The sequence below is a fragment of the Acomys russatus genome, chromosome 24, assembly GCF_903995435.1.
Source record: "Acomys russatus chromosome 24, mAcoRus1.1, whole genome shotgun sequence".
Lineage (NCBI taxonomy): Eukaryota > Metazoa > Chordata > Mammalia > Rodentia > Muridae > Acomys > Acomys russatus.
This window is the reverse complement of record NC_067160.1, coordinates 48,680,676-48,708,412: the sequence shown is the minus strand read 5'-3', so window position 1 is coordinate 48,708,412 and position 27,737 is coordinate 48,680,676. Positions and strand designations below refer to the sequence as shown.

The 27,737-nt window shown below is 47.5% G+C and overlaps 1 protein-coding gene across 4 annotated transcripts in view; it reads left to right on the top strand.

Moving 5' to 3' along the window:
- Mapkap1 (MAPK associated protein 1) overlaps positions 1 to 25,376 on the top strand; it is a 212,760-nt gene extending 187,384 nt beyond the window's left edge. For all 4 annotated transcript variants that reach the window (XM_051166492.1, XM_051166493.1, XM_051166489.1 and 1 more), the window contains 3 exons: positions 1,909 to 2,046; positions 21,234 to 21,331; positions 24,723 to 25,376. In XM_051166492.1, the coding sequence (XP_051022449.1) occupies positions 1,909 to 2,046; positions 21,234 to 21,331; positions 24,723 to 24,848 (362 nt within the window). In that variant the 3' untranslated portion in view covers positions 24,849 to 25,376. The remainder of the gene's footprint in view (positions 1 to 1,908; positions 2,047 to 21,233; positions 21,332 to 24,722) is intronic.
- The last annotated feature ends 2,361 nt before the right edge of the window (positions 25,377 to 27,737 follow it).

The following is a 27,737-nucleotide window of genomic DNA, read 5'->3' as shown; positions in this document are numbered from 1 at the left end:
CATTGTATTTGTTTTTATTCTTTTTTATATTTATATTTGCTGCCAGGCTGTGGTGTGTGTCTCTGTGTGTGTGTGTGTGTGTGTGTGTGTGTGTGTGTGTGTGTGTGTGTCTGTCTGTCTGTCTGTCTGTCTGTTTCTTCTCGGCTGTCGTAGTTGTGTGTGTCTGCCAGCCTTTGTGTGTCTATGTGTGTTTGTGCACGAGCACCAGGCTGTGGTTGTGTGAGTGTGTGTCTGCCAGGCTGTGATTGTGAGTCTGCTGGTGTGTGCCTGTGTGCGTGTGTGTGTGTGTGTGTGTGTGTCTGTCTGTCTGTCTGTCTTCTGGGCTGTGGTGGTGTGTGTCTGCCAGGCTCTGTGTGTATGTGCACGAGCACTGGGCTGTGGTTGTGTGAGTGTGTGTCTGCCGGGCTGTGATTGTGAGTCTGCTGGTGTGTGTGTGTGTGTGTGTGTGTGTGTGTGTCTGTCTGTCTGTCTGTCTTCTGGGCTGTGGTGGTGTGTGTCTGCCGGGCTCTGTGTGTCTGTATGTATGTGCACGAGCACCAGGCTGTGGTTGTGTGAGTGTGTGTGCTGGGCTGTGGTGGTTGTGTGTGTGATGTGTGTGTGTGTGTATCTGTCGTGCTGTGGTTATGTGTATATGTCTGCTGGGCTGTGGTGGGTGTGTTTGTTTGTCTACTAGGCTATGGTGGGAGTATATATCTGTCGGGCTGTGGTTGTATATGTGTCTGCTGGGCTGTGGTGTTTGTGTGTCTGTCGGGCTATGGTGGTTGTGTGTGTGTGTGTGTGTCAGGCTGTGGTGATTGTATGTGTGTGTGCGTGCATGTATGTATGTATGTGTGTGTGTTTGCCGAGCTGTGGTGGGTGTGTGCGTTCTTTGGTTGAGGGTGAGGGTATTAACTGGGTTGGGGGCGGGGTTTCTCTTTGGAGTTACTAATCTTTCCTCACAAGCCCTGCTTCTCTTTTTTATCACAGTATGTATAATTGATTATTTCAGGGTTTTTAAAAATCTTTATTTTTTTTTCCACTTTGACCCTGACCTTAAACTATGGCATAAAAATTACTTTTAAGGCTCCCACTGGGGTTTACTCCAAAGGTTTACATCTCACTCTTAAACAGATTTCTTTCTCTTTTCAGCAAAAGGGGACTTCTAGACTAGATTCCGTGTGTCAGACCGAGCATGTCCTCTCAGAAATACCCAGAGGGCACTTCACCCATATGTCAGTCCTTGCCCCAGATACTCTGCACCACACTTGTTTCTGGTCATTGTCAGCATATGCAAAGAACATGCCGGACGGAGTCTCCCTCCGCAGACAAGAAGAACTTGCCCCGCCTGAAAGCCTGGCTGTGGGAGTTGAACTTCCGAAGATTTTGTGTGAAGACCTTTTGCTTCTCTATGGCTTCCCTTAAGTATTACTTGGGAAATCATTTGTGACACACAGGGAATTCTGTCTCCTCTCTCTACTTTTCAGTGTAAGAGAGTTTTCCAGATCAGAAACTATATTGATATTATAATCTATCACTTATGGTCTTTATTTTAAAAAGAAGAAAAAAATCTATCAGAACTGTCTTTTAATGGCCCTGTAGTCTAGTGCGTGTCATTACAATATAGATATAATGCTGTTAGCGGTGAGGAAAGTCTGCACTGTCTCTGGACTATCAGAAGTACATCTCATAGTAGCTTTCTATTTAACTTCTTCCATAGAGCACCCACAGCTTGCTTGCTCAGGCAGCCAGCCTGTGAGTCTCAGGTGCTGTTGTGAACCCCTGCCTGTGGGGAGAATCCTGTGTTCCCTAAAGCCCTGCGAACTCTGCTCAGCCACTTTATGATTTATCTAGCAGGCCAAATGATTGCACTGAAGTTACTAGCACCTTCCTCATCTCATGGCTTCTTTTTTGTCTGGTTTGGTCTTACAGGTATCTCTGGAGACAAAGTCGAGATAGACCCTGTTACGAATCAGAAAGCCAGCACTAAGTTCTGGATTAAGCAGAAACCCATCTCAATCGATTCTGACCTGCTCTGTGCCTGTGACCTTGCCGAGGAAAAGAGCCCCAGTGAGTAGTCCTTTATTTATGTCTCCTTTCCTCACCCCTCCTCCCTGGGTGCCGGGCGCTGGGAGGATATATGGCCACCATGTCCTTTTTTCCTTGGGCCTGTTTAATTCATTACCAGAAATTTCTTTTAATCAAACAGGATTGTATTATGGTACCCAGAGCTGGTGTGAGCCCCATCTTGCTCCATCTTGCTGTCAGTGGAGACCCTTGAAGACCTATGCTCTGGAAGGCTGGGGCACCAGGAAGATTCCTGCTAGGAATTTGCCTGGGGGCTGGGGTGGGACGGGGTGGGGGGGGCGGGGAGTTGATGTACTTTGTACTTCTGTCCCTTCCCATTGGGGGAACTTGACCAGTCAGCCCTGGATCTGCTTTCCTTGTGCCGTACCACTGAAGGTGGAGGCTTTCCTGCAGGGGCTAGAGGCTAGATTTAGGCATCCATCATGCTGGAAGTGTCAGCACACCCAGATTATTGGCATCTATGTGACTTCTAACCCATAACTAAACTTCTGTCTGGTTCTACAGAAGAGGCTGCTACTGGGCTGGCATTCTTCCACTACGCCAAATACAGTTTGGGCATGTTATGTTTTTGCAATTAAGTAATTGAGTATAGTATTTAGATTAATCACTTAATCATTTTTTAGGACTCCAGTACTAGCAAGGTTGCAAAGGACACATAGCTCAGAATGGAGCCTCTCTGTGAAAGCAGACGGCCAAAGCTTTATATGTGCCTGTTGTTCTTTGCATAGGGGAGACTGGCAAATGGGGTTCTCAGACTGCTGCATCTCATGTTACCCAGCGCTCACCCTAGTCGCTCCAGGCTTGGTAACTTGAGGTACATACTGAGCATCTGATTTGGAGTCCTATGTTCCTGTGTCTGAATTTGAGAACAAATGTTATGAGGAATTATATATCCAAAAGGAACACTAGGAAGGGTAAAAGCCAGGAAATGTTTCTAATGTGGCTGATTTCCAAGGGCATCATGACTAAAAGAGCACCTTACAGTGCTGAGCCCCTCAGCAAGGCTCACAGGCTGGCCACATGCCATATGCCTGCCCCGCACCCCATGGTGAGTGTTTAATTTCATTGTCAAATCCAGCTATGACAAAGCCCCTTTCAACTCAGCCTCCAGCTTGGCAAGAGAGGAAAGCTTAGGCAGGTAGAGAGAGAAGTGAGGCCATTCTTGTCTCCTCTTTGCCGTCCCTGTGAGCCTATGACTGCAGGTGCCTACAAGAAGACACCCATGAGAAAATTGCTTGCTGCTTCTGGAGCCTGACGGCTACCAGACCCCTCTACCATGAGTGAGCCTCTCCCTGATTCCACCCACTCCTTCTTCATAGCCAGAAAAGATGTGGTTGTCCTAGCGTCTTCCTTCCTAAGTGCTGAGGATATTCTGAAGAGAGACATTTTGACTCAGAAATGTCAAGTGGTGGCCAGTATATTACAGAGGCCTAACCAGTAGTGGGGAGGTTGGTAGAGGAATGAGGACCAGATTTGGGGTTACTCATTCACAGACACTTGCTGTGCCTAGGAAGGCTATAATCCAGGCACTGAAAAGGCGCCAATGCCACATGCCCAGCAGTTCTCTGGGAAGGAAGGAAAGGGTCATAGCCACCCACGTCCCATTGGCTCGTGGGATCAGTCAGTCACAGTAATTGTTGCACATTAGTGTTCACATGCAAACCAGGTACATAGCTCTTGGAGATCTCAGCAGGGCGTTGGGGGTCCTTGTCCCGCTGTGGCTAAAGAGAACAGTGCCCAGTACTCTGAAGCCGTGTTTCTCAAGCCGCATTCTCTGAACTCAAAAGTTACACAAGGCCTGAGCCTGTCGGGTTATGGGGGTGGTATTTGGGAACTCCAAATTTAAGAAGTTCACAGGTGAAGCTACTTTTGGGTGGTTTTTTTCTTTTTAAATTTGTTTTTATTTTCATTTTGCTTTTAAAAATAAGAAGAGAAGGCATTCTATTACATGCATACCTGTAACTCCTGCTCCCAGGCAGGGGAGGAGGCAGAGGGTTGCTGGGGTTTAGTGGCTTCTAGCCCAGCTGAAGAAAAAAAAATGAACCCCACATCCAAGGAAAGACCTTGCCTCAGACTGATAGGCAGAGAGAGTAATATTGGAGGGCATCTGACACCTTCTTCTATGTGCACTGTGTGCATATACACAGATAACACAAATACAGTAAATCTCTTTTTAAGTGTTTAAAATTATAGGCTTGCAAAACAAAGTTCTGATTCCTTGACACAGCCTTCACTGGCATTGAAAACCACTGATCACTTGGGCCTTACAGGCCAGAATTTCCCATCTTCCCATCTAGACCTCAGCCTGTGAGGTGCATTCACACACTAGGTTCTGTGCTTCTGCCTGGCCCTGCCTCTAGTGTATGGCTATTGTCACTGGCCTCATCCATTCCACTCATCTCCAGTCATTGTCCCAGGACTTTATACAGACCTGCACACATTCAATGTGCTGCACTATCTTTTTAGGGTCCTCCATGTCCCCAGTCCCAGTCCCCACTGGGCTGGTTGGCCAGCAGTCCCTGCAGTTGTCTGCAGTAAATGTTGGCTGAGTTGAGTGAGCCAGGACTGAGAGAGCAACACCCACACAGGGTGTTCATGAGTGAGTCAGCTGACACTGTGTCTTTATGGTTTCCAGTATCTTCACTAATTAATTCAGCGGCTGGATCTAAAAAGCCCCTCCTCAGGGCCTCCGCACTCCACGGGGTTAATTTATGGAGCTGCTGCCTTCTCTCCTTTCTTTCTTTCTTTCTTTCCTCCTTTTTGTTTTCTAAAGGATTAATGGTAACCCTTTTTATCTTTTATGTCTGTTGAACCTTAGAAAAAAAGTTATTTTAGCAGCACTAAAGAAATGAAAGTCACTATATTTCATAAGTTTAGCCTGTGATTTTTATCAGCATAGTGATGTATGTTTGTAGCTGAGTTTACATCAAAAATTATTCTTAGGGCTTCTTGAATGAATTATGGCAAAGGGAAGGAGTCTAGAAGTAGATAAGGTTTTGATTTCTGCAATATATTCTCTTTCATGTTTTTATCTCTCATAACACAAGTGTCTCCCAAAGACTGGAACGTGTGACCAACTGGAGTAATTTAGTTGTGGAAACAGCAGACGTGTTACTAAGCAGCCCGCCTCACAAAAGGCGGTAAGTGTGGGAGCGTAATGAAGCTGTCCCTGCACTCTTGCTTGAGACTTGTTTGTCAGGATTTTGAGCAGAAGAGAAATGTTTTAAATCCTTCGAATGTGGCCATTTTGCAGGGCTTCTGAAGAAAGCCGCTGTCATACCATTCATTTGGTCGTCATGAGAAACACAACTCAGGTTTAATTGATGCCACACTCCAAAAGCGTGTGAAGAGCTGACGTGGCAAAGTGACGAGCGTTAGCACAGGTGAAACTCGAAATTAGACTGTGGGATCAGCCCGGCGAGGCTCTAGCACAGCTCCAGCTCGGTGCGCTCCTGCACCCTGCTTCTCCCTCTTAGGCCAGTGTGTAGAGAGAAGATTTATCACTCTGTCCCTGTGAGTGTTTAAGGACCTGGAACTTAATGACTAAATAGATACAACCTTTAAAAATAAAACTGCATGGATAAATACAGACTCTTAGCAGAATTCAAAAAATCTTCATGGGAGCCATGAAAATTAAGAATAAGTTCCCTCTTAATTTAAGGGGAGGGAAAGCCCTGTCTTTATTCAAATCGGTGTTCTTTTAGTCTGGCTTGCAACTCTTTAGAGTTTCTTTTGCAATTTTGAAGGGTTCCAACACATGTCTTTTTTTTTTTTTTTTTTTTTTTTTTAAGTGAATTTTAATGTCTCTTAGCAGATCCCGGCTAGACATGGGCTATGGATGGTTGACTTCTTAAAAAGTACCAGATTCTGTTTTAGTGCTGAACAGGACCAGGGCCTTTCTGTGCCAAGGAAGGCTCTTGTGCAGGCTGTGTGTCCATCACAGCAGGTCTGGCCTCGTCAAGAGAAGCTTACATAGGTTCCAGGTCCTTAAAGGAAGCAGTCATCATTAAGAAATCAGATTTAGACCTTAATAAAGTAGCTGTCATCTTTATAGCTGAGAAGCGCTCTGTGTCTCAATTAAGTAGAGATACACACAATCTTAAGGAAGCAGCAGAATGGAGGTAACCTGATTACGTTTCCTACAATAGCATAATTTAAAGAAAATCAGATTCTGCTGCTGCTGTGGTTATATTGGTGGGAGGTGTTTTGTTATGCTTTGCTTTTTGTTCAAAACTGTTTGGACCCAAAATAGGAATTGTCTAGGGTTAGGAGTTAACCCCAGCCATGACTCTAGGAAGTAGACCCCCTGGATATCAGACGCAAGATTCACTTTTAAGGCCAGGAGCTAAATGAGCTAGGCTTATTGGTGACCTCTCATTTAAATGAATCTTTCTTTTCATAAGTACTTGACAAGATCTGTAAAGTAGTGTATTTAATTTACTAATTAAATTAAAGCTACTGAATAATGATTTGTCCACATTGATTTAGCTTAAATGGAAAAGATTAGCTTTGTTGTGATCTTGAGCGGCCTTAATGGCCAAGCCAGTTAGACACAAAGGCCCCTTGTGTCTTGTGGGTCAGAGTACATAGGTAAGCCAGGCTGTGATTGAATTGCTGAACCTCACCCTGCGTCCTGCTCTCCTCTGCCTCCCGTTCCATTGTTGCACTGGGCTTAAGAGAATGTTAACGCGGTAATAGGCACAGGGCCTTCCCCATTATACGCCTTGCTATCGAGCGGTTCTGCATGACTAGTTAAAGAAGATGGCAAGAAGATTAATGAAAGCCAGGCTAATGCAGAAGGGGTACTTTTGCAAGACTTCTACCGAGGAGATATTAGAGCTGAACCAGAGCTTGGCTTTTTCTTTATCCTGTGACCTTTGAACCTGCCTTACTGTTGAGAGCTGCCAGGGAAGTCGACATTTTGATTGATGTTGGTACACGAGTCAGTCTTTCCCATTGAATTCCACATCTGCACGAAAATAGCTTTTCCAGCAGAATTCATACTGGCTAGAAGCGATAGCCAAATTGATGGCTGAAATGCTTTTATGTAGTTTTCATTTAAACCTAAAAGTACTTGATGCTTTATTCAGTATCCAGTTTTCACAGATTATATGTGTTCACTTACATGATCTTAATGGGTTTATCAACCTAAAGAGAAAGACCAGTATTAAGAACATTCAAAGGTTTGCAGACAGAGCTCCAGGCAGACTCCATGAGGAGTAAAAGCAGCGATGGAGCAAAGTCATCACCATCCTCAGAACAGAAGAATCCACCTGAGCACTCGGGCTGCTGGCTTTGAGGTCTGTGTAAAAAAAAAGTGAAGCAACTGGCTGGCTTTAGACTACTCTGGAAGGAGCTCTGAAATCCCACCTCTGTACCCGCCACAGCCCTAGTTCAGAGACACTCTGTAGACCCAGCACTGGGCTCTCTGACCTTCTGGGACACTGGCATTCCATCTGAAGGTAATCGGCGTGGGTTACCTGTGAGACCTCTATCTTCTTGTGTCCTCACTGACTGTCATATGCAGGGTCTCTTTTCTCATTGTGTGGCACCCCCTGCCCCTTTCCCAGTAAAGCCAAGAAGGACAGGTGACAGAGCGATCAGATTTTTTAAAACTAAAGTCACTTGTCATGGCCCAGCCCAGGCAGCAAAGCTGCTGAGCACCCACTCACTTTTCTCCCTGTCTGACAGGACAGCTCCAGCCGAGACCACACATGTCCATACTTCTCCAACATGACAGGCACCTAGCTCAGCTCCTGAAGGAGCACGTGCCTGGGATGCTTGTCATTCTGTAGGTGCTCCTGTGGCATGCGTCGGAGAAATGGGTGAGGTGGGTGGTGTCCATGGCCGTGCTTCTAGGCAAGACATCTGTGTTTATGCCCTAGTTGCCCACAGCCTACCCTCAGGCCCTGTTGACCCCCAGGAGATCTGGCCTCACACGTTAGGAGTGCAGCAGTGTTGTGCTGTTTTTGTTGTTGTTGTTTTGTTTTGTGTCTCTGACATGGACTCACTTCCTGAGTAAGTTCTAGCTCAAATACGGCAAGTACCATCTGATGGCAGAACAACGGACTCTCCTGAATTAAATGCCCCAGTTACTGGATTGCCTTTTCCTAAGAGTGCTCCGGAGCACAGTCAGAAGCAGGGTGCCTGTCCTCTTAACAGATCTGTTCCCCAGCCCAATTAAAAGGGGTCTTCATCTAGCCTGTCAGAGAGAGTCTGCTGGGGTTTTTTAGTTTAATTACACTATCCAATTAAAACTCCTTGCTGCATTTGGATGCGCCTCTCCTTGGGCCTGAGTGGATATGACATTTACAAGGCTCGCCTTTCAAGCAGACAATAGTGTGATTGATGAGGTGCAGGTTCAGTGAAGGAGGCGAGCGCCTGCAGAGTGCTGCTGAGTGCGCCTGGATTTATTTACCATCTCCTTCCCAAACCAGGGAGCCCAGGAAGAGGGGCTTAAGCAACTGGGGACTGCCTCAATTTCTCCAAAAGTGTGGGAGAGAAAGACTCAATGTGGCTCAGGATAAAGGTGGAAAAAAGCTGTGGGCATGGGACTTTGTGTGGTCAGTGGCCACCTCCAGGCCTTAGGCTCTCTGGCCAATTTAGTAACCTGTAACCTAAACTGTAACGCTTTTAAACAGCCATCGCCACATTTTGGAGCAGTTCTTGGGAGCCAGCAGGCATTGGACAGGCCCTGAGAACTCAGCTTCTCAACATGTGTCCCATCCACTGCCCTCTGCTGTGGGCTGACACCTGACTGGCACCATTATGCTCCTACCTGCATCTCTCAGAAGCCCTTGGCCCCACTGTAGTCACAGTTCACCACTTCAGAATCAGCCAGGAGCAGTTGTGCAGTTGTGCGTCTTCTGCAAAGGGCCTTGGAAACATGGGAACCGTGAAGGTTGTGTTAACAAGGGATCTAAAGCAGCCACTGCTGTTTAACCTTGGTGTGTGGTTAAGTGGGGCCACATGCTTGTTTCTGTACTGCCTGGCCTTTGGAGGGGTAAAGGCAGAAGGCAAGAGGTTGTCCTAAGAGCCAAGCTGGTTGATGAGAAAGACACCAGTGACTGCAGAGGCGGCCCACAGGGCAGCGTGATGTCTGTGTTGTGAGGATGGGCGCTGCCGAGGCAGTCGGCTTCCACACAGTCTTCACTTGCACTGCACCAGAAGGAAGTGAAGAGTGCACTAGCACTAGCTGGTGCTGCTGTTTCTTAGAGGAGTGGGCACACTGTCATGGAGAAGCCACCTTCTTGTGTCTGAGCTTTCACTGGATGGTTGACTTGGGTTTTATGGGTACATCATAACAAATCAGTTATCAAGGTAGAATAGGAAATTTGCATACATTTGCATTTCCTAGATTTTTTATTATCATTCTCCTCGAACTCATCCTTTCTTGATTATTAACACAAGACGAAATAATAAGGCAGGGTAGAGCAGGGACTGATGCTGTGGAAAACAACACACTGGTCAGTCCGCTTTCTCCTGCTTCTACCGAGCTCCTCACTGTGTTGTCTTTATTTTAAGTTTGGGGGCGGGTCTTCTGTTTGTTTTTGTGTTCTGTCTTGTTTTGTTGTGGTTTATATCTTGCTGTTTTTGTCTCATGTGTAGGTTGGTTGTCCCGGGAGCTCTGTATGTATGTTACTGTCTAAGGGTCTTGATCAGGCCTGTTTTTTCTACCTGTTAAAGAAATAAAAGGCAGGGAAAATCTCCAGTACAACAGGTAGCAGCAGAGGAAATCTCAGACACAGCAGGCAGAAGCAGCTGGTAAGGAGAGGCTTTTATTAGAAGTGAGGAAACATGCACACGAGGCACAAGGAGAACAGCTCTGAAGACCTGAAGCTGGGCCTCTCCTTGAGGGCTGGGTAGTTTTAAGTCCTTGAAGAGTTTTCCTCCCCTAACTCAGGCTTACTCTGTTTGAAGGAAGACTGGATGGCTGATTGACCCACAACTGTGTGCAGACATGTCCTGATCTTGGAACTTTTGAGCCAGCCCATCAGCACGAGGCCTACTGGCAGGAAAGGCCCACTAGCCTTTTCCTTTAAGCCGTCAGGCTTTTGTCTTGGATCAAGGGTGGGGGCAGGCTGAGGGAAAAGCCAGCCAGTCTTGGAAGTTCAGCATCTTTATTACCTACCATCAGTCTGCCTGTCAGGAGATTTGTCTAACTCGTCATCCCTCATCTAACCCATGCCTCAAACTCAGAAATCTGCCTGCTTCTGCCTGCAGAGCAGTGGATCAAAGGCATGTGCCACCGCACCCCACCTTTTGAATCTCACTTGCTCTGGGGGTCAGGCTGGCCTAGAACTCACTGTGTAGCTCAGGCCACCTTAACTCAAGGGAATCTTCCTGCCTTGTTCTGAGTACTGGGATTATACGCCTCAGTCATGGATCATGCCCAGTCCATAATACTAAATTCCATAAATAAATATGTAATTCCATAAAATCAAAACACCATATATGAAGTATTTAGATGGAACAAGTAGCTGTACCTGCATTAAAACAAAACATATTGCCTCTGAGGTTCCTGTGTGCAATATTGAAGATGAGCTAGCAAATTAGTTTTTACCATAAACGACTGGAAAACTGGACAGGATGTTTTAAACTCCTGTGAGAGATATTAGGAAACAGCAGCCCTGATCCCTGAGAGCAGGGTGAATGCAGTGAGGCTTTCTGGGAAGACCTAAGAGCTGGAGGGGCTGTTGCAGCTAGTCCTTGCAGGAGAAGGGCAGGAGGCACTACCTTGGGGAAGCGCTCTGTCTGTCTGGGCTGCCACCTGCCAGTAAATGGTGGCACATGCAGGGCACTCAGTGATGGCTCTGAAAAGGCCAGGACTTGCCCTGGGGTCCACTTGCCCTAGAGAGACTGTGCCCTACCAAGTAAAGCTCAGAAAACAAAGCTTGAAAAGGAACCTTGAATTTGGGGACAGAGTTTAATGTTAGCATAAGAATGGTTCTCCTAGGCTCATATATTTGAGTGCTGAGTCATCAGAGAACAGCAGTGTATGAGAAGGGTTCTGGCGCGTGGCCTTGTTGGAGGAAGTATGTCACAGGAGGTGGGCCTTGAGATTTCAAAAGCACAAGCCAGACCCAATTCTCCCTCTTCCTGCTCCCTGCAAGTCAGGATATAGAACTCTGAGCTACTTCTCCAGCATCATGTCTGTCTGTGTCCACCATGCTCCCTTCCATGATGATAATGGAGAAAGTCTCTGAAACTGTGAGCAAGCCTTGAATTAAATGCTTTCTTTGACAGGAGTTGCTTTAGTTATAGAATCTCTTTACAGCAGTAGAAGTGAGGGAAACACCCATCACACATACAAGACCCAGGATTTAAGCCTCAGCTCAGGGGGAAAAAACATTTTAGGAAAGGTGCTTTGAAAGGACCAAACGATGTACAACTATGTCAGCCACCACCTGAGCAGAGACCAGTAAGCTCTGAAGCATGGTGCTCACAGCAGAGCTTCGTCTGTAGTATCCAGAGTTCAGCTGGAAGTTCAGATGCACAGAGCTGGGCATGGTGGCGCCAGCCTGTAGTCCTAGCACGCAGGAGGCTGAGCAGAAGGAAAGCAAGTTTGGAGCTAGTCTGAGCTACATAATAAGACCCTGTCTGAGAAGACAAGCGTAGAAGCAGGAAATGTCTACTGTAGCAGGAAGAAAATCGGTCAATGAAAATAAAACCAGAAATGGCAGGTATGGCTGAATTAGCAGATGGGCATGCTTCAGAACAGCTATTTAAAATATGTCCAAAGGGGCTGGTGAGGTGGCTCAGCAGTTAAGAGCTTGCTGCCCTTGCAGGCTCTGAGCTCACTTCCCAGCACCCATGTCAGGAAGTGAATAACCTCCTGGAACTCCAGTCCCATGCATGTGCTGCCTCCGACCTCCACAGACATCTGCATTCACATGCACAAACCCACACACAGATACACACACACCCATAATTTAAAATAAGATGAGTGTTTTTAAAAATACAATCAAAAACGTAAAATGAAGATAAATCTACACTCCCAAAAGAGAAAAAATGTAAATAAGGGAAAGAACAAAATGAAAATTTCAGAGCTGAGTAATAATTCTTCAGTCAAAACGTTCATTAATGGAAGAAATAAAGGAGATAAGAAGCATTGGTGTGTGGGTTCTCTATTACCACATAACAAATTAAACTTTAGTGGCTTAAAGCAGCAACTATATTTACTATTTTATAGGTTGGTGGGTGGGGAATCTAGCATTGCTTGGCTTGGTCTTCTTGCTCAGGGCTTCTTTGAGGCTACAGTCAAGGTGTCAGCCAGGTACAAAGTGTGGTATTACCTGCCTATGATGTCGGCACTCACAAGCTCAAGTTGAGACCACCCTGGGCTACACTGTAAGATCCTGTTCATAATGGGGGGTGGCGGTGAGGAAAGAGGAGGGAAAGGGGTATGGAGGAGAAGGAAGAAAAGATGTCATAGAATCTGCTTTCACATTCACTAGTCTCTGGCTAGAATTCAAGTCTTGGAAAATGCTTTTAGTTCTATGTCACATGACCATCACAATAGAGAAACTAACTAGATGACCATCAAAGAGAATACTAGCAAGGAGCCCTAGCTTCATATGCCCTAACTCAGAATGCCATCCTTACAGGATTTCCTATTACTGGTTATTAGAATCAAACCACAAGGCCATCCCATAAACAGCAAGGGGTTACATAAAGCCATGAGAATCAGGAGATGGCATCATCAGGGGCCAGTTCAGAATCCGCCTCCCACAGTGAGTGAGCTGTAAGACAGCAATGGGAACTGTGCAGACTAAAGCCAGTGGTGAGAGCAGAGGCCAGCAGCTCCCATCACACCTGACAGCTCTGTAGCTGCACTCTCAGGGAACAAAACACTGCTCGGGACCTCATTTAAAATATCAACCACAAAAAAAAAAAAAAAAAAAAAAATCAACCACCAACCTTAGAAGCCCAGCAATGGCTTACCAGGGTAAATATAAAGAAAACCACATCAAGTCACATCACATCACAATCAAATTGCTGAGACCCAGTGATAAAGAGGACAATTCAAAAAGCAGCCAAAGAAAGCAGCTGTGCACATCGCAGAAGCAGGATAGGAATGGTGGCCGACTTCCCGCCAGCAGACAATGAAGCGGCAGCTCTACTCACTGAAGTCTGGATTCTCCCAAATGGTCCTCAGATGAGGGTTTGATAGACATTCCAGATCATAAGAAAGTGAAGAGTTTGTCACCACCAAACCACCACGAAGAAGTGTTGAGGGCTGGGGAGGAAAACTGCAGATAGAATTCAGCTCTACAGAGAAGCCCTCAAGCCGCTGCCCATGGATGACACCTGAATCCAATGAACCAAGTAGAGGGAAGGGAGCAAGGCCTTGAAGGGGAGGGGGCACAGGCCAAGCCCAGCCCGCTACCTGTCTTCAGCGGCCTGAGATTAAACATGTTTCTTAGGGTGATGGTGTGAGTTAATGATGGGGAACACTAATTTAAATGGTAGTTGGGTAAATTATCTCCCCAAGGGGAAAACCTTCATCCTTTCTTGCTATATCCCCTCAAAAGTCAGCCAGATATATTCCACTAGTATATATTGAATTTTGTGGGGAAAAGATGAAACATTTTCCTGTGTTCTGGTATATCTATAATATATTTTTAATTTTGCCACAAAACCTGAAATATCTGCCCTCTGGCTCTTTATCTAAAAAGATTATTTGTCTCAAAAGATGAAAGTGCTCTGAGCTTCCCATGTGTCACCTAACGTGGCAGCAACTCTGGGTTGCATCTACACTCATTATAGAGCCCTGGGTTTGTTGGACTTCATCTTGTGGCAAACTAGCAGACAAACATTTCCATCCTGGAGGTGAGTGGCCTGGGGCTACACAGAAATATGAGCATAGGTTGTGTCCTGCCTTTGCTACTCACATAGCCAAAGGTGTCTGTCCCCTCCCATGAAAGTCTAGCCCTAACTGTGACCCAGTGGTTCTCAGCCTATGGGCTGTGGCCCTTTGACAAACCTCTATCATCAAAAACAATTGCATCATGACTTTTTCTTTTGTTTTGTGGAGACAGGTTTCTATGTAACAGCCCTGGCTGACCTGGACTCACTCTGTAGACCAGGCTGACCTCGAACTCCCAGAGATCCACCTGCCTCTGCCTCCTCAGTGCTGGGATTAAAGGTGTGTGACACCACACTAAGCACATTATGACTCTTAACAGTAGCAAAATTACAGTGATAAAGTTACAGCAAAAATAGCATGGCTGAGATCACAGCGTGAGGAAGTGTATTAAAGAGCCGCAGCATGAGGAAGGTGAGAACAGCAGCTCTACCGAGTTCTTTTTTAACAGATTTCAATTCTGCGTGATTTCCTGGACATTCCTCCAAAACTTGTTAAGTTCAGGAAGTTAGAATAGAAGAGGTAGTAACTAGTTAAATAATAAGGGTGTGGACTTGGGGCTAGCTGTTAAGAGTTGATCACAAAATAAAATAAAATCTGAAAGTGGAGGAAGGCAAAAAGTAAGCCCAGTGTGGTAGCTCAAGTGCCAAGGCCAGCACTGGACACAGGAGAAACAGGAATTCGTTGCCATCTTTGATTGCAAAGTGAATCGGGCACTACGCCGGACTCCATGAGGATGTCCCAAAAATCCAGGGGAGGGGTGGGGCCAAAGAAGCAAGAGTGAGCACAGAGCATGAAACAGTTTTGTGGCAGGGTATAGAGCCTTGTATAATACAAACATGATGAAAGAGTCATTTCTGGGTGGAGGAAGGGCTTAGTGTGTAAGAGTGTATGGCTGCGTGTGCACCTGTACTAGCACTATGGGAGGTGGAGTCGGGTCTGTTAGGCTTGCTGGCAGCCAGCCTAGCTCCAGATCCATTGAGAGGCACTGTTTCAAGGGAATAAGACAGAGACCTGGTGCCCTCTGGCCTCCACATCAAGCGTGGACAGGTGCGTGCGTGCGCACACTTCTTTTTAAAGGTTTCCTTTCCTCTTACTGGGGAAAAGGTACATGATAAGGTGCTTACAGTAGAAAGAATCGTTTTGCACAGTATCTAGCAAGCTATGTCAGGAGGAGGTTTGCCACTGGTGATGAGCCTCCAGAGGCCATGAGCTCAAGCTGTCCCAAGCAGGCCACTCTGGAGGGACATTTCTAGATACTGAATGTGATTCCTGCTTCTGGGCTTCTCGGGAAGCCAAGAGCAAAGTTCCAGCCATGCTCGGCTATTGAGCTGTCCTGTATGTAATATGTATTGAAAGTGTAGACATGAGGAGAGTCATTCGGAGGCCTCGTGAACCGTTACTTGTTTGGTTGGTTGATTCTTTTTGTGTTGTTGGGGATTAAGCACAGAACCTTACACTCTCTAGGCTAGTGTTGCACCTGACCACGGTTCTTAGTTCCTGTCCTGAAGGCCATGCAGACAGCCATTGTGCCTGTGAGTAGCGCACCTGCCCCAAGGCTGCCCGCTGAGCTGTGCTAGCTGAGCTGGCCATTTTGGGGTGTTTTGTTTTGTTTTGAGTCATGGCTTCTCTGTTTAATAGTCCTGGCTGTTCTGGAACTTGCTCTGTAGATCAGGCTGGCCTCAGACTCACAAAGATCTGCCCATCTCTGCCACCACTCCTGACAATGGGACACCATTTTTACTTAAAGGAACACCTAATAAACTGATTCTCCAAACCTGAGCCTTTGTCAGCCATTTTCCAAAAGCAAAGTAAGCGAACCTGCTAGTGCAGGTAGAAAGAAGCAGCTGTGCTATATCCCAGTAGTGAAAGTCAAACTGCTTCAGATCAAAACTATAACTTTTGAAAACTTGTATCTATCTCTGGGAACTTGGCTTCTCATTGCTTCAAGACTTTTCTAATGTAGTTGGTGGTGCTAAAATACGATTGTACTGCTGTGTAAGGACATGCCTCAACATTGGGAGTCTGCACAACACAGGGGACCAGTATTTTCCAAACTCTGTGAGATGCTACAAACCCAGGCAAGGTGGACATACACACAGAGAATTCTGTGCCAGCATACCCCCGAGAAACCTGCACACTCATGTTTGCTGCTGCTTTGTGCACAACACCCAGGATGCCCATTGCAGAGGAACTCTTATAAAAAATACAGAATAGAGCTGGGTATGGTGGCACACACCTTTAATCCCAGCACTTGGGAGGCAAAGGCAGGCAAATCTCTGTGAGCTTGAGGACAGCCTGGTCTATAAGGTGAGTCTAGAACAGCCAGGGCTACACAGAGAAACTCTGTCTCAGGAAAAATAAATAATTAAAAAAAAAAAATCAATGCCACGCTTGGTGACACACACCTTTGATCCCAGTACTTGGGAGGCATAGGCGGATAGATCACTGTGAGTTCCAGGACATCCTGGTCTACAAAGTGAGTCTAGGATAGCTAGGGCTAGACAGAGAAGCCTTCCTCTTCCCTCCCCCAAAAAGAAACCAAATAAAATAAAATAAAAAATAAGGAGGCTGGAGAGATTGCTCAGAGGTTAAGAACACTGGCTGTTCTTCCAGAGGTCCTGAGTTCAATTCCCAGCAACCACATGGTGGCTCACAGCCATCTACAATGAGATCTGGTGCCCTCTTCTGTTATGCAAGTGTACATGCAGTCAGAACCTTGTATACATTGTGTGTGTGTGTGTGTGTGTGTGCGCGCGCGCACGCAATAAAAACCTTCAACTAGCCAGGCAGTGATAACACAGGCCTGTAATCCCAACACTTGGGAGACAAAGCAGGCAGCTCTCTGAGATGAAGGCCAGCCTGGAGCCAGGCCTACAGAGTGAGTTCCAGGACAGCCAGGGCTACACAGAGAACCCTGCTCAGAAAAACAACAAACCAACCAGAAAAACTACATGGGTGTCAGTTTTGTTCCTGAGGTAGGTGGTGAAGTGTAGAGGGTTTTCCTTTGTCTTGTGAATTTTGAGCAATTTCTATTGTGTTTATAGTTCTAGTAATTGAAAAGAAATTAAAGAGACTTCCGCTCATTTTGATGTTCTTGGCAAGTATAGCACCAGGAATTTTAGGCAGAAATGACTGGGCTGATGCCAGGGCCACCCTGTTGGTGCTGACAGGTGTGTCAGCAGAGACCCCCTCACACTCAGCACCTCCCCCACAGCAGGGTCTGAGTCGCTGTCCCCTGGCAGCCTTGTCTTGGGAAAACTAGAATCCAGAAGGCAGATTACAACAGAAAGGCTCAGTGTCTCTACTTCTGACATTTGGGTTGTAATTAGCCCTCTTATGGCTATATTCCATCTTCTCTGGTTTACTCTTTAAAATATGTAAATATAAAGACAGATTTACATATGCAGATTTTCATTTCAACATTCAGAAACATGTATCGTCTCAGTGGCTCCCCTGAGTGTGTGACCTATGCCTGGATGCCGCATTTACCCCATTATGCTGCTTTTTATTCCTATGGCCATGTACAAGCAAATTGGCTCAGAGAAAGCCCAACTAAAAACACCACCTTCAAATAATGAATGTATTACCAGGTAACTGTTACCATGGAGTTGTAAGAGTCACCCCCACTGAGCCCCTTCTCCATATAGGTGGTTTCAAGCAAGGACTGTGTCTCTGGGTGATAATATGAGACCACAGGTTCGTGGGCTCCTGGAGATTGCAGCCCACATCCATCTCCTGGGCACCTAATTCCCAATGGAACTTGACAAGGCGAGCTAACTGAACGTTAGGTTCCCATGCATAGTTTTCCCTCAGCTGACATTTTTACAGAGATAGAGTGTGCCTGTGACTTGCCCCTTTCTATGAAAACTGGTGATTTTCTTGGAATGTTCAAGGGTCACCTGCCCACTGGTCCCTAAGACACATGCCTATGGGCTCCCGCTGTCATTTGGTGCCACTTCCTCCCTTGCTCAAGATGAGCCTTGAGGTGCTATGTATGGCAACAGGGGACGAGAGAGCAGAGTCCTCAGTCCAGGCTCTGAAGCCGGTGATTTCTTTGTGTTCCCTGCTGGTGAAAGTTCAACATATTGCGTATGCCCCTCACATTTCATTGACAGATTCATGTCAGTTAATGTGTCACGCTTAGGATATACACACATGATTGGAACTAGATGGCATTATCAAATGTGAGTTCTGTTTATTCACTGATGTCTAAGCCTGTCCACCATGGCCTTCTCTTAAGTCAACATCCTTTCTGCCTGTCTCCAGCTCAGTGCCAAATGTACAGCCACACAGTCACTGTTGCAACTGGTTTCTCTGCCCCTGGACTCTGGGGAACCCTAGGGAAGCACCCCCAAAGTACAGTGTATCTATGTATGTCACTGCCCTGTCTGAGACCCACTGTCTGCCTCATTAGCTGGTACATCCATGCATTGCCAGTCCCTGTCTACCAACCATGAACTTTGTCTGGTCTGGCTTCCTTCAGAGCCAGTTTGCCAGCACCTTGTATCTTCCTTACCCAGCATCCTTTGTCCTCCATAAAACTGCCCCTAAGGGCTTTCCCCCTACCAAGCCAGTCACTCGCCTCCATGTTTCCATGGCAGCACTCTGTAGCTAGGACCCTCCTAACACATGTGACATTGGTCCTCATCCATTTTCTTTTTTGTTGTTGTTTTGTTTTGTTTTGTTTTTCGAGACAGGGTTTCTCTGTGTAGCCTTGGCCATCCTGGACTCACTTTGTAGACCAGGCTGGCCTCGAACTCACAGCAATCCGCCTGCCTCTGCCTCCCGAGTGCTGGGATTAAAGGCATGCGGCACCACGCCCGGCTTCCTCATCCATTTTCTTGTCCCTTCACCTAACCTGTCCTCTGGTAGAATCTGAGCCAGCAGAGGCAAAACTGCTTGGGGTAAATCATCCCCTTGTCCGGTAGTCCAACATAGGTAAAAATATGGCTGCTGTGCCTGTGCCCGTGGCTCAGGCTGCCTGCTGTGGCTCTCCACCAGCCTTACACTAGTTTCAAATGGAAGCTCAAGTCTGGGATTTCTCAAGCACACACAACACTATGGTCAGAGTCATCTCTAGGGGTTCTCCTTTCACTGCCAATGGCAAGCAGGCAAGCACAGGAAAGTGGACCCTGCATCGTTCCCACTTGCCTCTCACCCTCAGCTGGGCACTGGAGCAAGAACTGAGGATAGGCAAGGGACATACATGCTCCAAGAACAGCAAAAAGCAGTGTGGGGATGCAGGGGTCAGTGGTCCTCTGGTCCTCCTAGTTTTTATACCCAGCTCCTATGCAGATGGTCCCCAAGCTTCCCCTCTGTGGGCCCACAGTTGCTAAGTCCCATGGTACTGCACTCCCAAGTGTCAAGGCCTGTGCACGTGTGCTGTGTAGATTTGACTCTGCCAAATCTGCAGGATGGAAATGGCATCAGCTTCTCAGTAAACCACACCAGGCTCATCTCGAGGGTTTGTCAGTGACAGGTGGAAGCAGGTGGTGTAGACAGTGCATGAGATCACTTCTCAGAGTGGTCAGTGAACCCCGAAGCCTCAGGTCTGCAGGCCTCTCTAAACCTTCTGGCTCTTTCTAGCTCCAGGCCATGGTGTCTGTGTCATGGCCAGGTGTCCACAGTTAGGCCTCCTAGGGGAATGTCTCTTTGTCCTTCACAGCCCTGTGTCCTTCATAGATAGCTCTGCTTGGTCACAGCATGGCCAACAAATGTCTCCTCATTGTTCTTCCACAAGATGACGTCACTAAGAAAGACTCCAGCATGGAGCGAGAGAGAGCATTGAGAATTCACTTCCCTATCAGAAACAAGCAATTTATACATTAATTAAATGATTAGTTTCCAGTCAAGAATTCTAACATTTTAGAGCCACAATTTTAAATCAAGCTTAATTTGTCAAGTGACTGAAAGTGGGTTTTTTTTTTTTAAGAAATTATTAGCTGGTTTTTTTTTTCAATATAGGATTTATAGTCCCAATTAGTATATTGTAATGATGTTTCCAGGATAAAATACCAGCAGCTCAACTTTTCTGGCCACAAATGTACAACATATATCAGTTTATTTTTGGAGATCTGAAAAATTAGCTACTGTAAATAAAGTCCCCAGAAGATTTCTCCGGGAAGGAGGGGAAGTTACAGTAATGTGGGTGACATATTATTAATTAGTAACGTGACCAGCCGCAGCTTCAATTAAAAGGACAGCGGATGCGGAGGCCTAATAGTTGCTTGTTGGCCTTGTGAAGCTAAGAGGAAGGAGGGCCTTTGCGCTAGGGGACTAGGGAATTCAGAGCTCTTAGTCTAGGCATGAGCAGGACCTTATCCTCAGGGCACCTTTGGCTGACATTATTGGCAACTGGCTTCAAGACAGTTGGAAAAAGAAGAAGAAGACCTTGGAAGGGCCCTGGGTTTGGAAGTTCTCACGGTTAGCCATATGTAAATTAACTGGGGAGGGCTGAGGCCAGGAACCCCAAGAGCTTCCTCTTAGCCTGTCCTTGTGAAGGTCACACATACTGACATTTAGAATTGGGGACCTGTCTGGCATGTGTGTCCCATCAAGTACAGACAGGATTATAGACACAGCTGCAGGCAGGCAAAACAAGAAACAGGTCCGACAGCCATGTTCAGTGGATAGGCCACACAGGAAGGACATCATGGAGGCATCAAGAGGGCTTTTCTATGCCGGTCATGGTGGAACAGGCCAGACAGCAACACAGGCTGAGCACGAGGTGTCATGAGGTTGGACCAAGCTGCAGTCTAAGAAGTGAAGTCATTAACAGAAGGGAGTGGGGAAGACTTGGAATCCAAGTCCTTGGCATTGTGAGGCGCTGGCATGCTGCCGTCTGCACAGCGGCACCCCTGCCACCCACTTCCATGGCCTTTAGGAGCAGCACCAGTGCAGGGCTGCAGACCAGGCCATGCCCCAGTAGGAGCCAGCACTATGGCAAGGCCGGCTGCCGTTGCTCGCTTATTTCAGTTTAAGTGCAGTGACTTGTAATCATTTGGGGTGAATCAGCCGTCTGCTCTCGAGATGCCAGCGCCCTGCCACTGACCCTGTAGAAACAGCACTGTTAGAAGGGAAGGCCTCCTGAGGTGCACACGTCAGCACTGTGCAGAAGGGACCTGGACTGTGAGTCTTGACCGACCGTCTACCTTAGACCTGCCCCATGATGAGAAATGCAGCCACCCCATGGAACACTGCCATCCAGCCTCCATGTGCTCTTGCTCAAGTTTGAGTCGGGGAAGACACTCAGGGGCCCCCACCCTCCATGGTGACTCACCAGGACCTTTCCTCTCTCCAGGTCACGCGGTATTTAAGCTCACGTATCTAAGCAGTCATGACTATAAGCACCTCTACTTTGAGTCCGATGCAGCCACAGTCAGTGAAATTGTGCTCAAGGTGAGTTCACTGTGGCCTCCTGGACGGATAGGAGGGTGGGGTAATCCCTGGACTAGTATCAGGCCAGGACCACAGCAGCCTTGCAGCAGTGGCTCAACCCCTGCCACAGCAGGACCCTTCAGCTTCCTTCCAGCCCCCAAAGGCCTGGTCCTTCCTCTACGCTTTCTTCCTTTCAGGCACCATTTACTTACCCCAGCCACTATCAGGGATGTCCCGTGAGGCTCAGGAGCCAGCTGAGGAGACAATAGTTTTGAATCACTCAAGATGATTTTTCCCAACATGTTTGAAGCATGCCAGCCAGGGCTAGCCTGGTCTAAGGCTCAGCACACTCACCAGGTACCTTTCCCTGTGCTGAGCTAGCAGTCCAGCTGCCTCAGCAGTTGCTTCTCTTTCCCTAGAGAGCTCTCTACCTTGTCAGGGGAGTCAGAACAAAATAGAAATTACACCAAGATACTGACAGTCCAGGAACTGCTGTGTGGGCTTGTAAAGGTAGGCTGCTGACATTGCCCTGAGTAAACGGACAGATTCACAGCAGCCCAGGCAGGGGCCAGGCAGCAAGCTGGGCTACTGAGAGACTACAGCTAGGCTAGGAGGCACCTCATGGGTCTTGTTGATTCAGAGGCTCACAGGATTGCCTGAGGTTGGCCCCTTCTCTGAGCACCAGGTGCCACCCAGGCTACCAGTCGCTGGCACAGCCTCACAGGACTCCTCCAAAGCAGTGCTCCTTTCCCAAGGCAAGTCCTACAGTTAGAACAAGGGAGAGGCAGAGCTGAGAAATGAGAAGGAAGCCACTGGCTAGTCAGACAGTCACCTTAGACCTCTTGGCTTCAATTTCCCTACCTGGGTAGTGGCCATGCCCCCCTGCAAGGAGCTGCTCAAGTGTAAAGTAAAGTGATGAGATGCACTGGCCCCCCAGGTCATTCCCGGGAGCAGTCAGGTGGTAGTGACAGGAGCTGAGCCGCCCTTGAAAGTTCCCATTTATACATGAACAAAATGCCCAGAGGAAAGGGAACTTGGCCAGGATGGTGGTTCTGGTAAGTTGGCAGAACAAGAACTTAACAATAGGTTTGGCAGATTTTGGAATGTGTGCTGCCAGTACCCAGGACGCCCTGGCTTTATATGACTACTGTAGTCAAACACCCCATGGCCACCTAAGAAATCCTTCTGGGAGGACGGTTGAGGACAAGACACAGTGGCATAAGCAAATGGGGAAGTTCATAGGCCACACTGAACAGAGCCCCAGAGGACCAGGGTGAGGACAGTGCCCATTCTGTGGACTGCTGACTCCCAGCATGCCAAGGGTTACTGGGCAGAGCATCACAAGATGCTCCAAGGAGCTTGTGCCAGGTATTTGCAGAGTGGGTTAAAATAAAATCCCAATTCCCACCTCATCAGGGCCTGGACTTATTTTTATAGCCAGCATTAAAATATTCAAGACTTGAGAAGGGTTCTGGTAAAATTATAATCCCGTGTTTGACATCAGAATAATTTTCACAACAGCAGATTGATGACAGAAACACGGGTTTATGACTTCAGTATGAGACTGGAAGATCAAGTGCAGAGAAGTCATTTTACAGGACTGAACAGTCACTCAAAGCAGATGCTTTTGTGAACACCTCATCCCGGCCTTCCTCCTCCCCTGAGATGTCTGTGTGCATCTCAAGATGTTTGTAGAAATATCACGTCACCATGTGCCTCAGAGAGTTTCATCCCTGACCTGACTAGTCGCCTCACAGCTAATGACCGCGGTCCTGACCAAAGGCTCAGTGCCATGTCCCACCTTGTTTAAAGGGTTGAACACCAGCTTTTCCACCATTCCCTTCATGCTACATCCATCCCTGCTCCAAATTTTGTTAGGAATCAGGGTCCATCCCAGACTCAAGTAACATGATGAGAGCTAAAATTGAGAGTTTAGACCAAAATTAAATGGAGAAATTAAGAGCCAAAGGCTAGTGCTAGCTTAGCCATCACAGAGGCTTTCTATAGGATGATGAAGGGACCCCTCGGTAGAGACTGACTGGCAGCTACATCTAGTGTTTATGTTCCATATCTCAGCTAACCCTCCCAACTGCCCTAGAGAGTATAGATGTCACTGTCCCCATTTTATAGATGAGGAGATGGAGGCCCAAAGTCTCAGAATGGGCAGAGCCTCGGTGGAGGCCTGTCCCACTCAGGGCTGCCCTCCACCTGCCCCATATGCTGGATCCACACAGTGCTCAGTCCCTCATTCTGCCGCCCCAAGATGAATCTCAGAGGGACTGTTGGGCTCTTCACACTGGGTTCTTCTGTGATCGAGTGATGGAGGCTGTGGCTTTATTGACCATGAAAACTCCCTATATTTTTATGCCTTAAGCTGTAAAGTGCATCGAAAGTAAAACCCTCCATAGTGCATAAAATCGGGCACGTTTTAAGCCACAGCATATTAACCAGCTAATGGCAGACCAAAGGGCGTTTTTATCTTTTGATTATTACATTAATCTTGCATTAAAATTATCTATGTGATTATCACGAAGTACTGAAGATAATAAATTTAGGAAATAGTTGGCTTGTTAAGGACCATTTTAAAATGCTTTTGTCAAATTAAATGTGCCAAAAATACACTGCAAACACTGGGTCAGCTGAGCCAGAGATGGTGTTCCCCAGGCTTGAGAGTGCCTCCCGCCTGCCCCACACCTTGTCCACGCTGTCTCAGATCACCCTCACCAGCTTACATCCTGATTTATGGCTCTCAGCTGGTTACTTGGCAGAGCTATGGCCGAGTGAGACAGGCCTTCTGTGCCCCTGCGCCTGCCTGTACCTCCCACTGTTGAAAGTTTGAGGGATATTGTTGGAGCCTTAGTCTGCAGCTGCCCCGCCCCAGTGCCTCTAGCTGCCTTTTCCTACCCAAGACAGCTTACAGCCAGGACTTTGGGAGGTGTGAGAGTAAAAGAACTGTGTTTTCCCTGAGAGTCAGGCAGAAGGTATAGAGCCATGAGGGAAGCCATTTCTGAAGGTGCACACTCCAAATGAAGTCCGCCCTGACTTCCAGTGACCTCACCCTCTGCAGTCCTCTCAGACTCACTTTTCTTACCTGGCCCTGACTAGTGGGGTGCAGCAGACATTAGAGGAAGTCTGAGGGGAGCATTGCCCCAACTTTCCATCTTTCAGATGTGGAAGCCAGGGTTGTCATGTGATAGCCAAAGCTGGAAGTGTGAAGCACTCTGGGAGGTAGCCCACACCAAGGATCACAGCCTAGGGACTGGCTTCTGGCTCTATGGGGAAACGAGGCTTGCCAGGCTGCAGTGTCAGAAGCAGCTAGTCCCAGCAGGTCTCCCTTCCATCCCATGCTGTACCCTGGGTGACCAGCCAGTGCTGCCTAGCCAAGTGACAGCCATGTCTTCTTGCCTTCTAGGTCAACTACATTCTGGAATCACGAGCAAGCACTGCCCGGGCTGACTATTTTGCTCAAAAACAAAGAAAACTGAACAGACGTACAAGTTTCAGCTTCCAGAAGGAGAAGAAAGCAGGGCAACAGTGACGCTGGCCCCAGTCTGCTACCACAGCCCGGGCTGCCTGCAAGGCCTGGTGCCCCAGTCCACATGCACCCTGTAGTGCCTGGACTCAGCACTGGGCTGCTGGGCTCTAGGGGAAGCTGTGGAGGCAGGGGTGCCATCCAGTCCAGGGACACTGCCATTGGGCTGGAACCTGGCAATGGCTTTCAGTAGCAATGCCCAGGAGCCAGAGCATCTCCTGGAGGGGCCGTGTGCTGCCCAGCCATGCTCACTGCCAGGCGGTCCCACCAAGGATGTACATAGCCATGCCAGACAGCTCCTTGCAACTTGATCAAATTTCTTACAGCAAACAAAGAACAAAAGTGTACATTTCTCTTTTTTCCTTTTAATAAACAGGTGTACTCTTTATCACGGTTGGTATGATGGACCATTCTTTGGGGCGGAGGATTGATTATACTATCTTCTTTAAAACAGGCAGATTACAAAGGCTGCGGCTGGAGCTCTCAGAGCAATGTTGAGGGCTTCGACAGTACTTTCAACTGTGCCATTGTCTAAACGAGCGCATTTGCCTTGAGAGCAGCATCTCACTAAAGCTAGGAAGGAAGCCTGGCGTGCGTGCGAGTGTTTCCATCCAAGGCTGTGGTTTTCCTCTTCTAAGGCCTCTAACATGTCAGCGCCCGTGACCTGAGAGATGGGTGTGACAGTGTCTCCAGGTGGTACTGAGAGCCAGAGTGCCTCTCTCACTTCCTCATTGTAAGTGTGAAGTGGTCAGCCTGCCTCACTGGGCCTGAAGTCTATCTCCTGTCCTCTTAACCGGTGCCTGCTGTGAGAGCTGAACACTGCTGCTGCCGTGCTGGCTCAGGGGGAAGGGGAGCAAGGTACCCAGCACTCTGACACCACACCACCTCTGGCCACACCAGATGCCTCTGCAGACCTCACCATGGCCTGTCCTGTGGCAGCATCCTTTCATACTGTCTTGGGCCAGGGCCACAGGCTAATGTCTCCTACAACATGTGTTTAGAACATTTTTAAACCGTCATCTCAACATCTCAGAGTCAGTTGTTTCTTTGCCGAGGGGTCGTCTGAGTGAGTGCCTCTTCAGCTGACAGGAGCACCCTTTTCTATGTCTTCCATTCCTATCTCCCCCAAAAGAAATATTATTTGTAGCTTGCTCTGTATTTGGATTTTTAGCAATTTTATATTTAGATATCTTTGAAATTGTAAATGACTAATTTGGTCATTAAATCTTGTCACATATTCAATATTAAAATACTAAAATAAAAGTTATAAACACCCTCTTTTGTATATTGATTTGAATTCCTAAAAGCTTGAGTACACAATGCTGAGATGATAACACCACAGTGAGTCTTCAGGGGAGCAACACGCCAGCCCTTGAAATGCCCAGCCATTTCAAACTGTACAGAAGTCATGTCTGGTCGTCCCTTTACTCAAGGGACACTGGAATCTTGGGCTCTGCTCTCCACAGCTGGTGGTGTGTAGCTCTCATCTGGCTAGGGTCTCTGGGGCTTGAGTTGTCTGATGTTACAGTCCAGGTGCCACGTTAGGCGAGCTGTGATCAGGGACCTTAGCTCCTCAGGGTCATTGTGAGGTAGCCCTACCCGTTGTTTCTGTTTGCTTCCCTGGCCCCATCTCGGGGGTAGTTCAGTACCATCTAGCCTGGTCTCTGAGCCTCTGCCAGTTACTCTGTTTACAGTGCTGACAAGCTCCATGCTGTCCCTGTTGCCAGTTCAGTCATCCTAACTCCCTGTCACCCACTGTGGAGGAGCACAGCCAGCCAGCAATACATGGTTACGCTCTGCACTGGGCCGGCAGCTGACCCACCTGTCTTCATGGAGTCAGAGGCTGGAAAGTGGCCCCAACGATCACATCCCTGCCAGCTGCTTTTAGGGGCTCCCCACCTCAGATCTAGAGATGGGAGCAGGCATGGCCAATAAAATGACATGGCCTCCAGACCAGACTGTAACCAATCCCAGCTGCTGGTTGCTTGACCTTCAGGTGAATTTCTTGACTTCTTGAGCCTCAGTTTTCCCTTCTGTAAAATGGAGATGAAACCAGTTCCTTCCCAAGGATGTTTGTGAGGGTTAGATATGGCGCTAGTAAGAGTGGACCAGATCACCAGACTGGTGGCACAAGACTTTAATTTAATCCCAGCACTCAGGAGGCAGAAGCAGGTGGATCCCTTGGAGTTCAAGGCTAGCCTGGTCTACAAAGAGTTCCAAGCCATCCAAGGCCACACAGCGAGACAAACCCTATCTCAAAACAAAACAAGAAGGGAGGTGGAGAGATGGTTCAATAGTTAAAAGCATTGCTTGATTGTCTAGAGGACCCAAAGTTCAGTTGCCAGCACCTACATGGTAGCTCACAGTGGTCTGCAACTCCAGTTCCAGGGGATCTTGTGATGCCCTCTTCTGACCTCCATGGGCGCCAGACACAGGTGTGGTGCACAGACATCCATATAGACAAAACACCACACACATAAAAATAAGGGAAAAACATTTTTAAACCATCCAAATACTTCTAAAATCATGTCATGCACAAGAGCCACCATACAGTGGGCATTAGCTACCTTTAGAAAGTTTTGAAAATACTTTGATTATGTTTTGTTTTTTACTTTGTGGGTGGCAGGCATACACTTGTGGAGGTCAGAGAACAAGAGGCAGGAGTTCTCTGCTTCCACCATGTGACACCTGTGATCAAACTCGGGCCATCAAGCTTGCCAGAAAGCGTGCCTTTTCCCACTGAGCCATCTTGCCAACCCTGCCTGGATTTCACGGAATCTGTAGCTCACATTTTTATTTCATGAATCTTGGCTGTCCCAGGCCAAGCTCTTCCCCCAGTTCACAGATGGGGAAAGGGAAGCCGTTCATGAACCTGTCTTACTTTGCTTTCTGTTG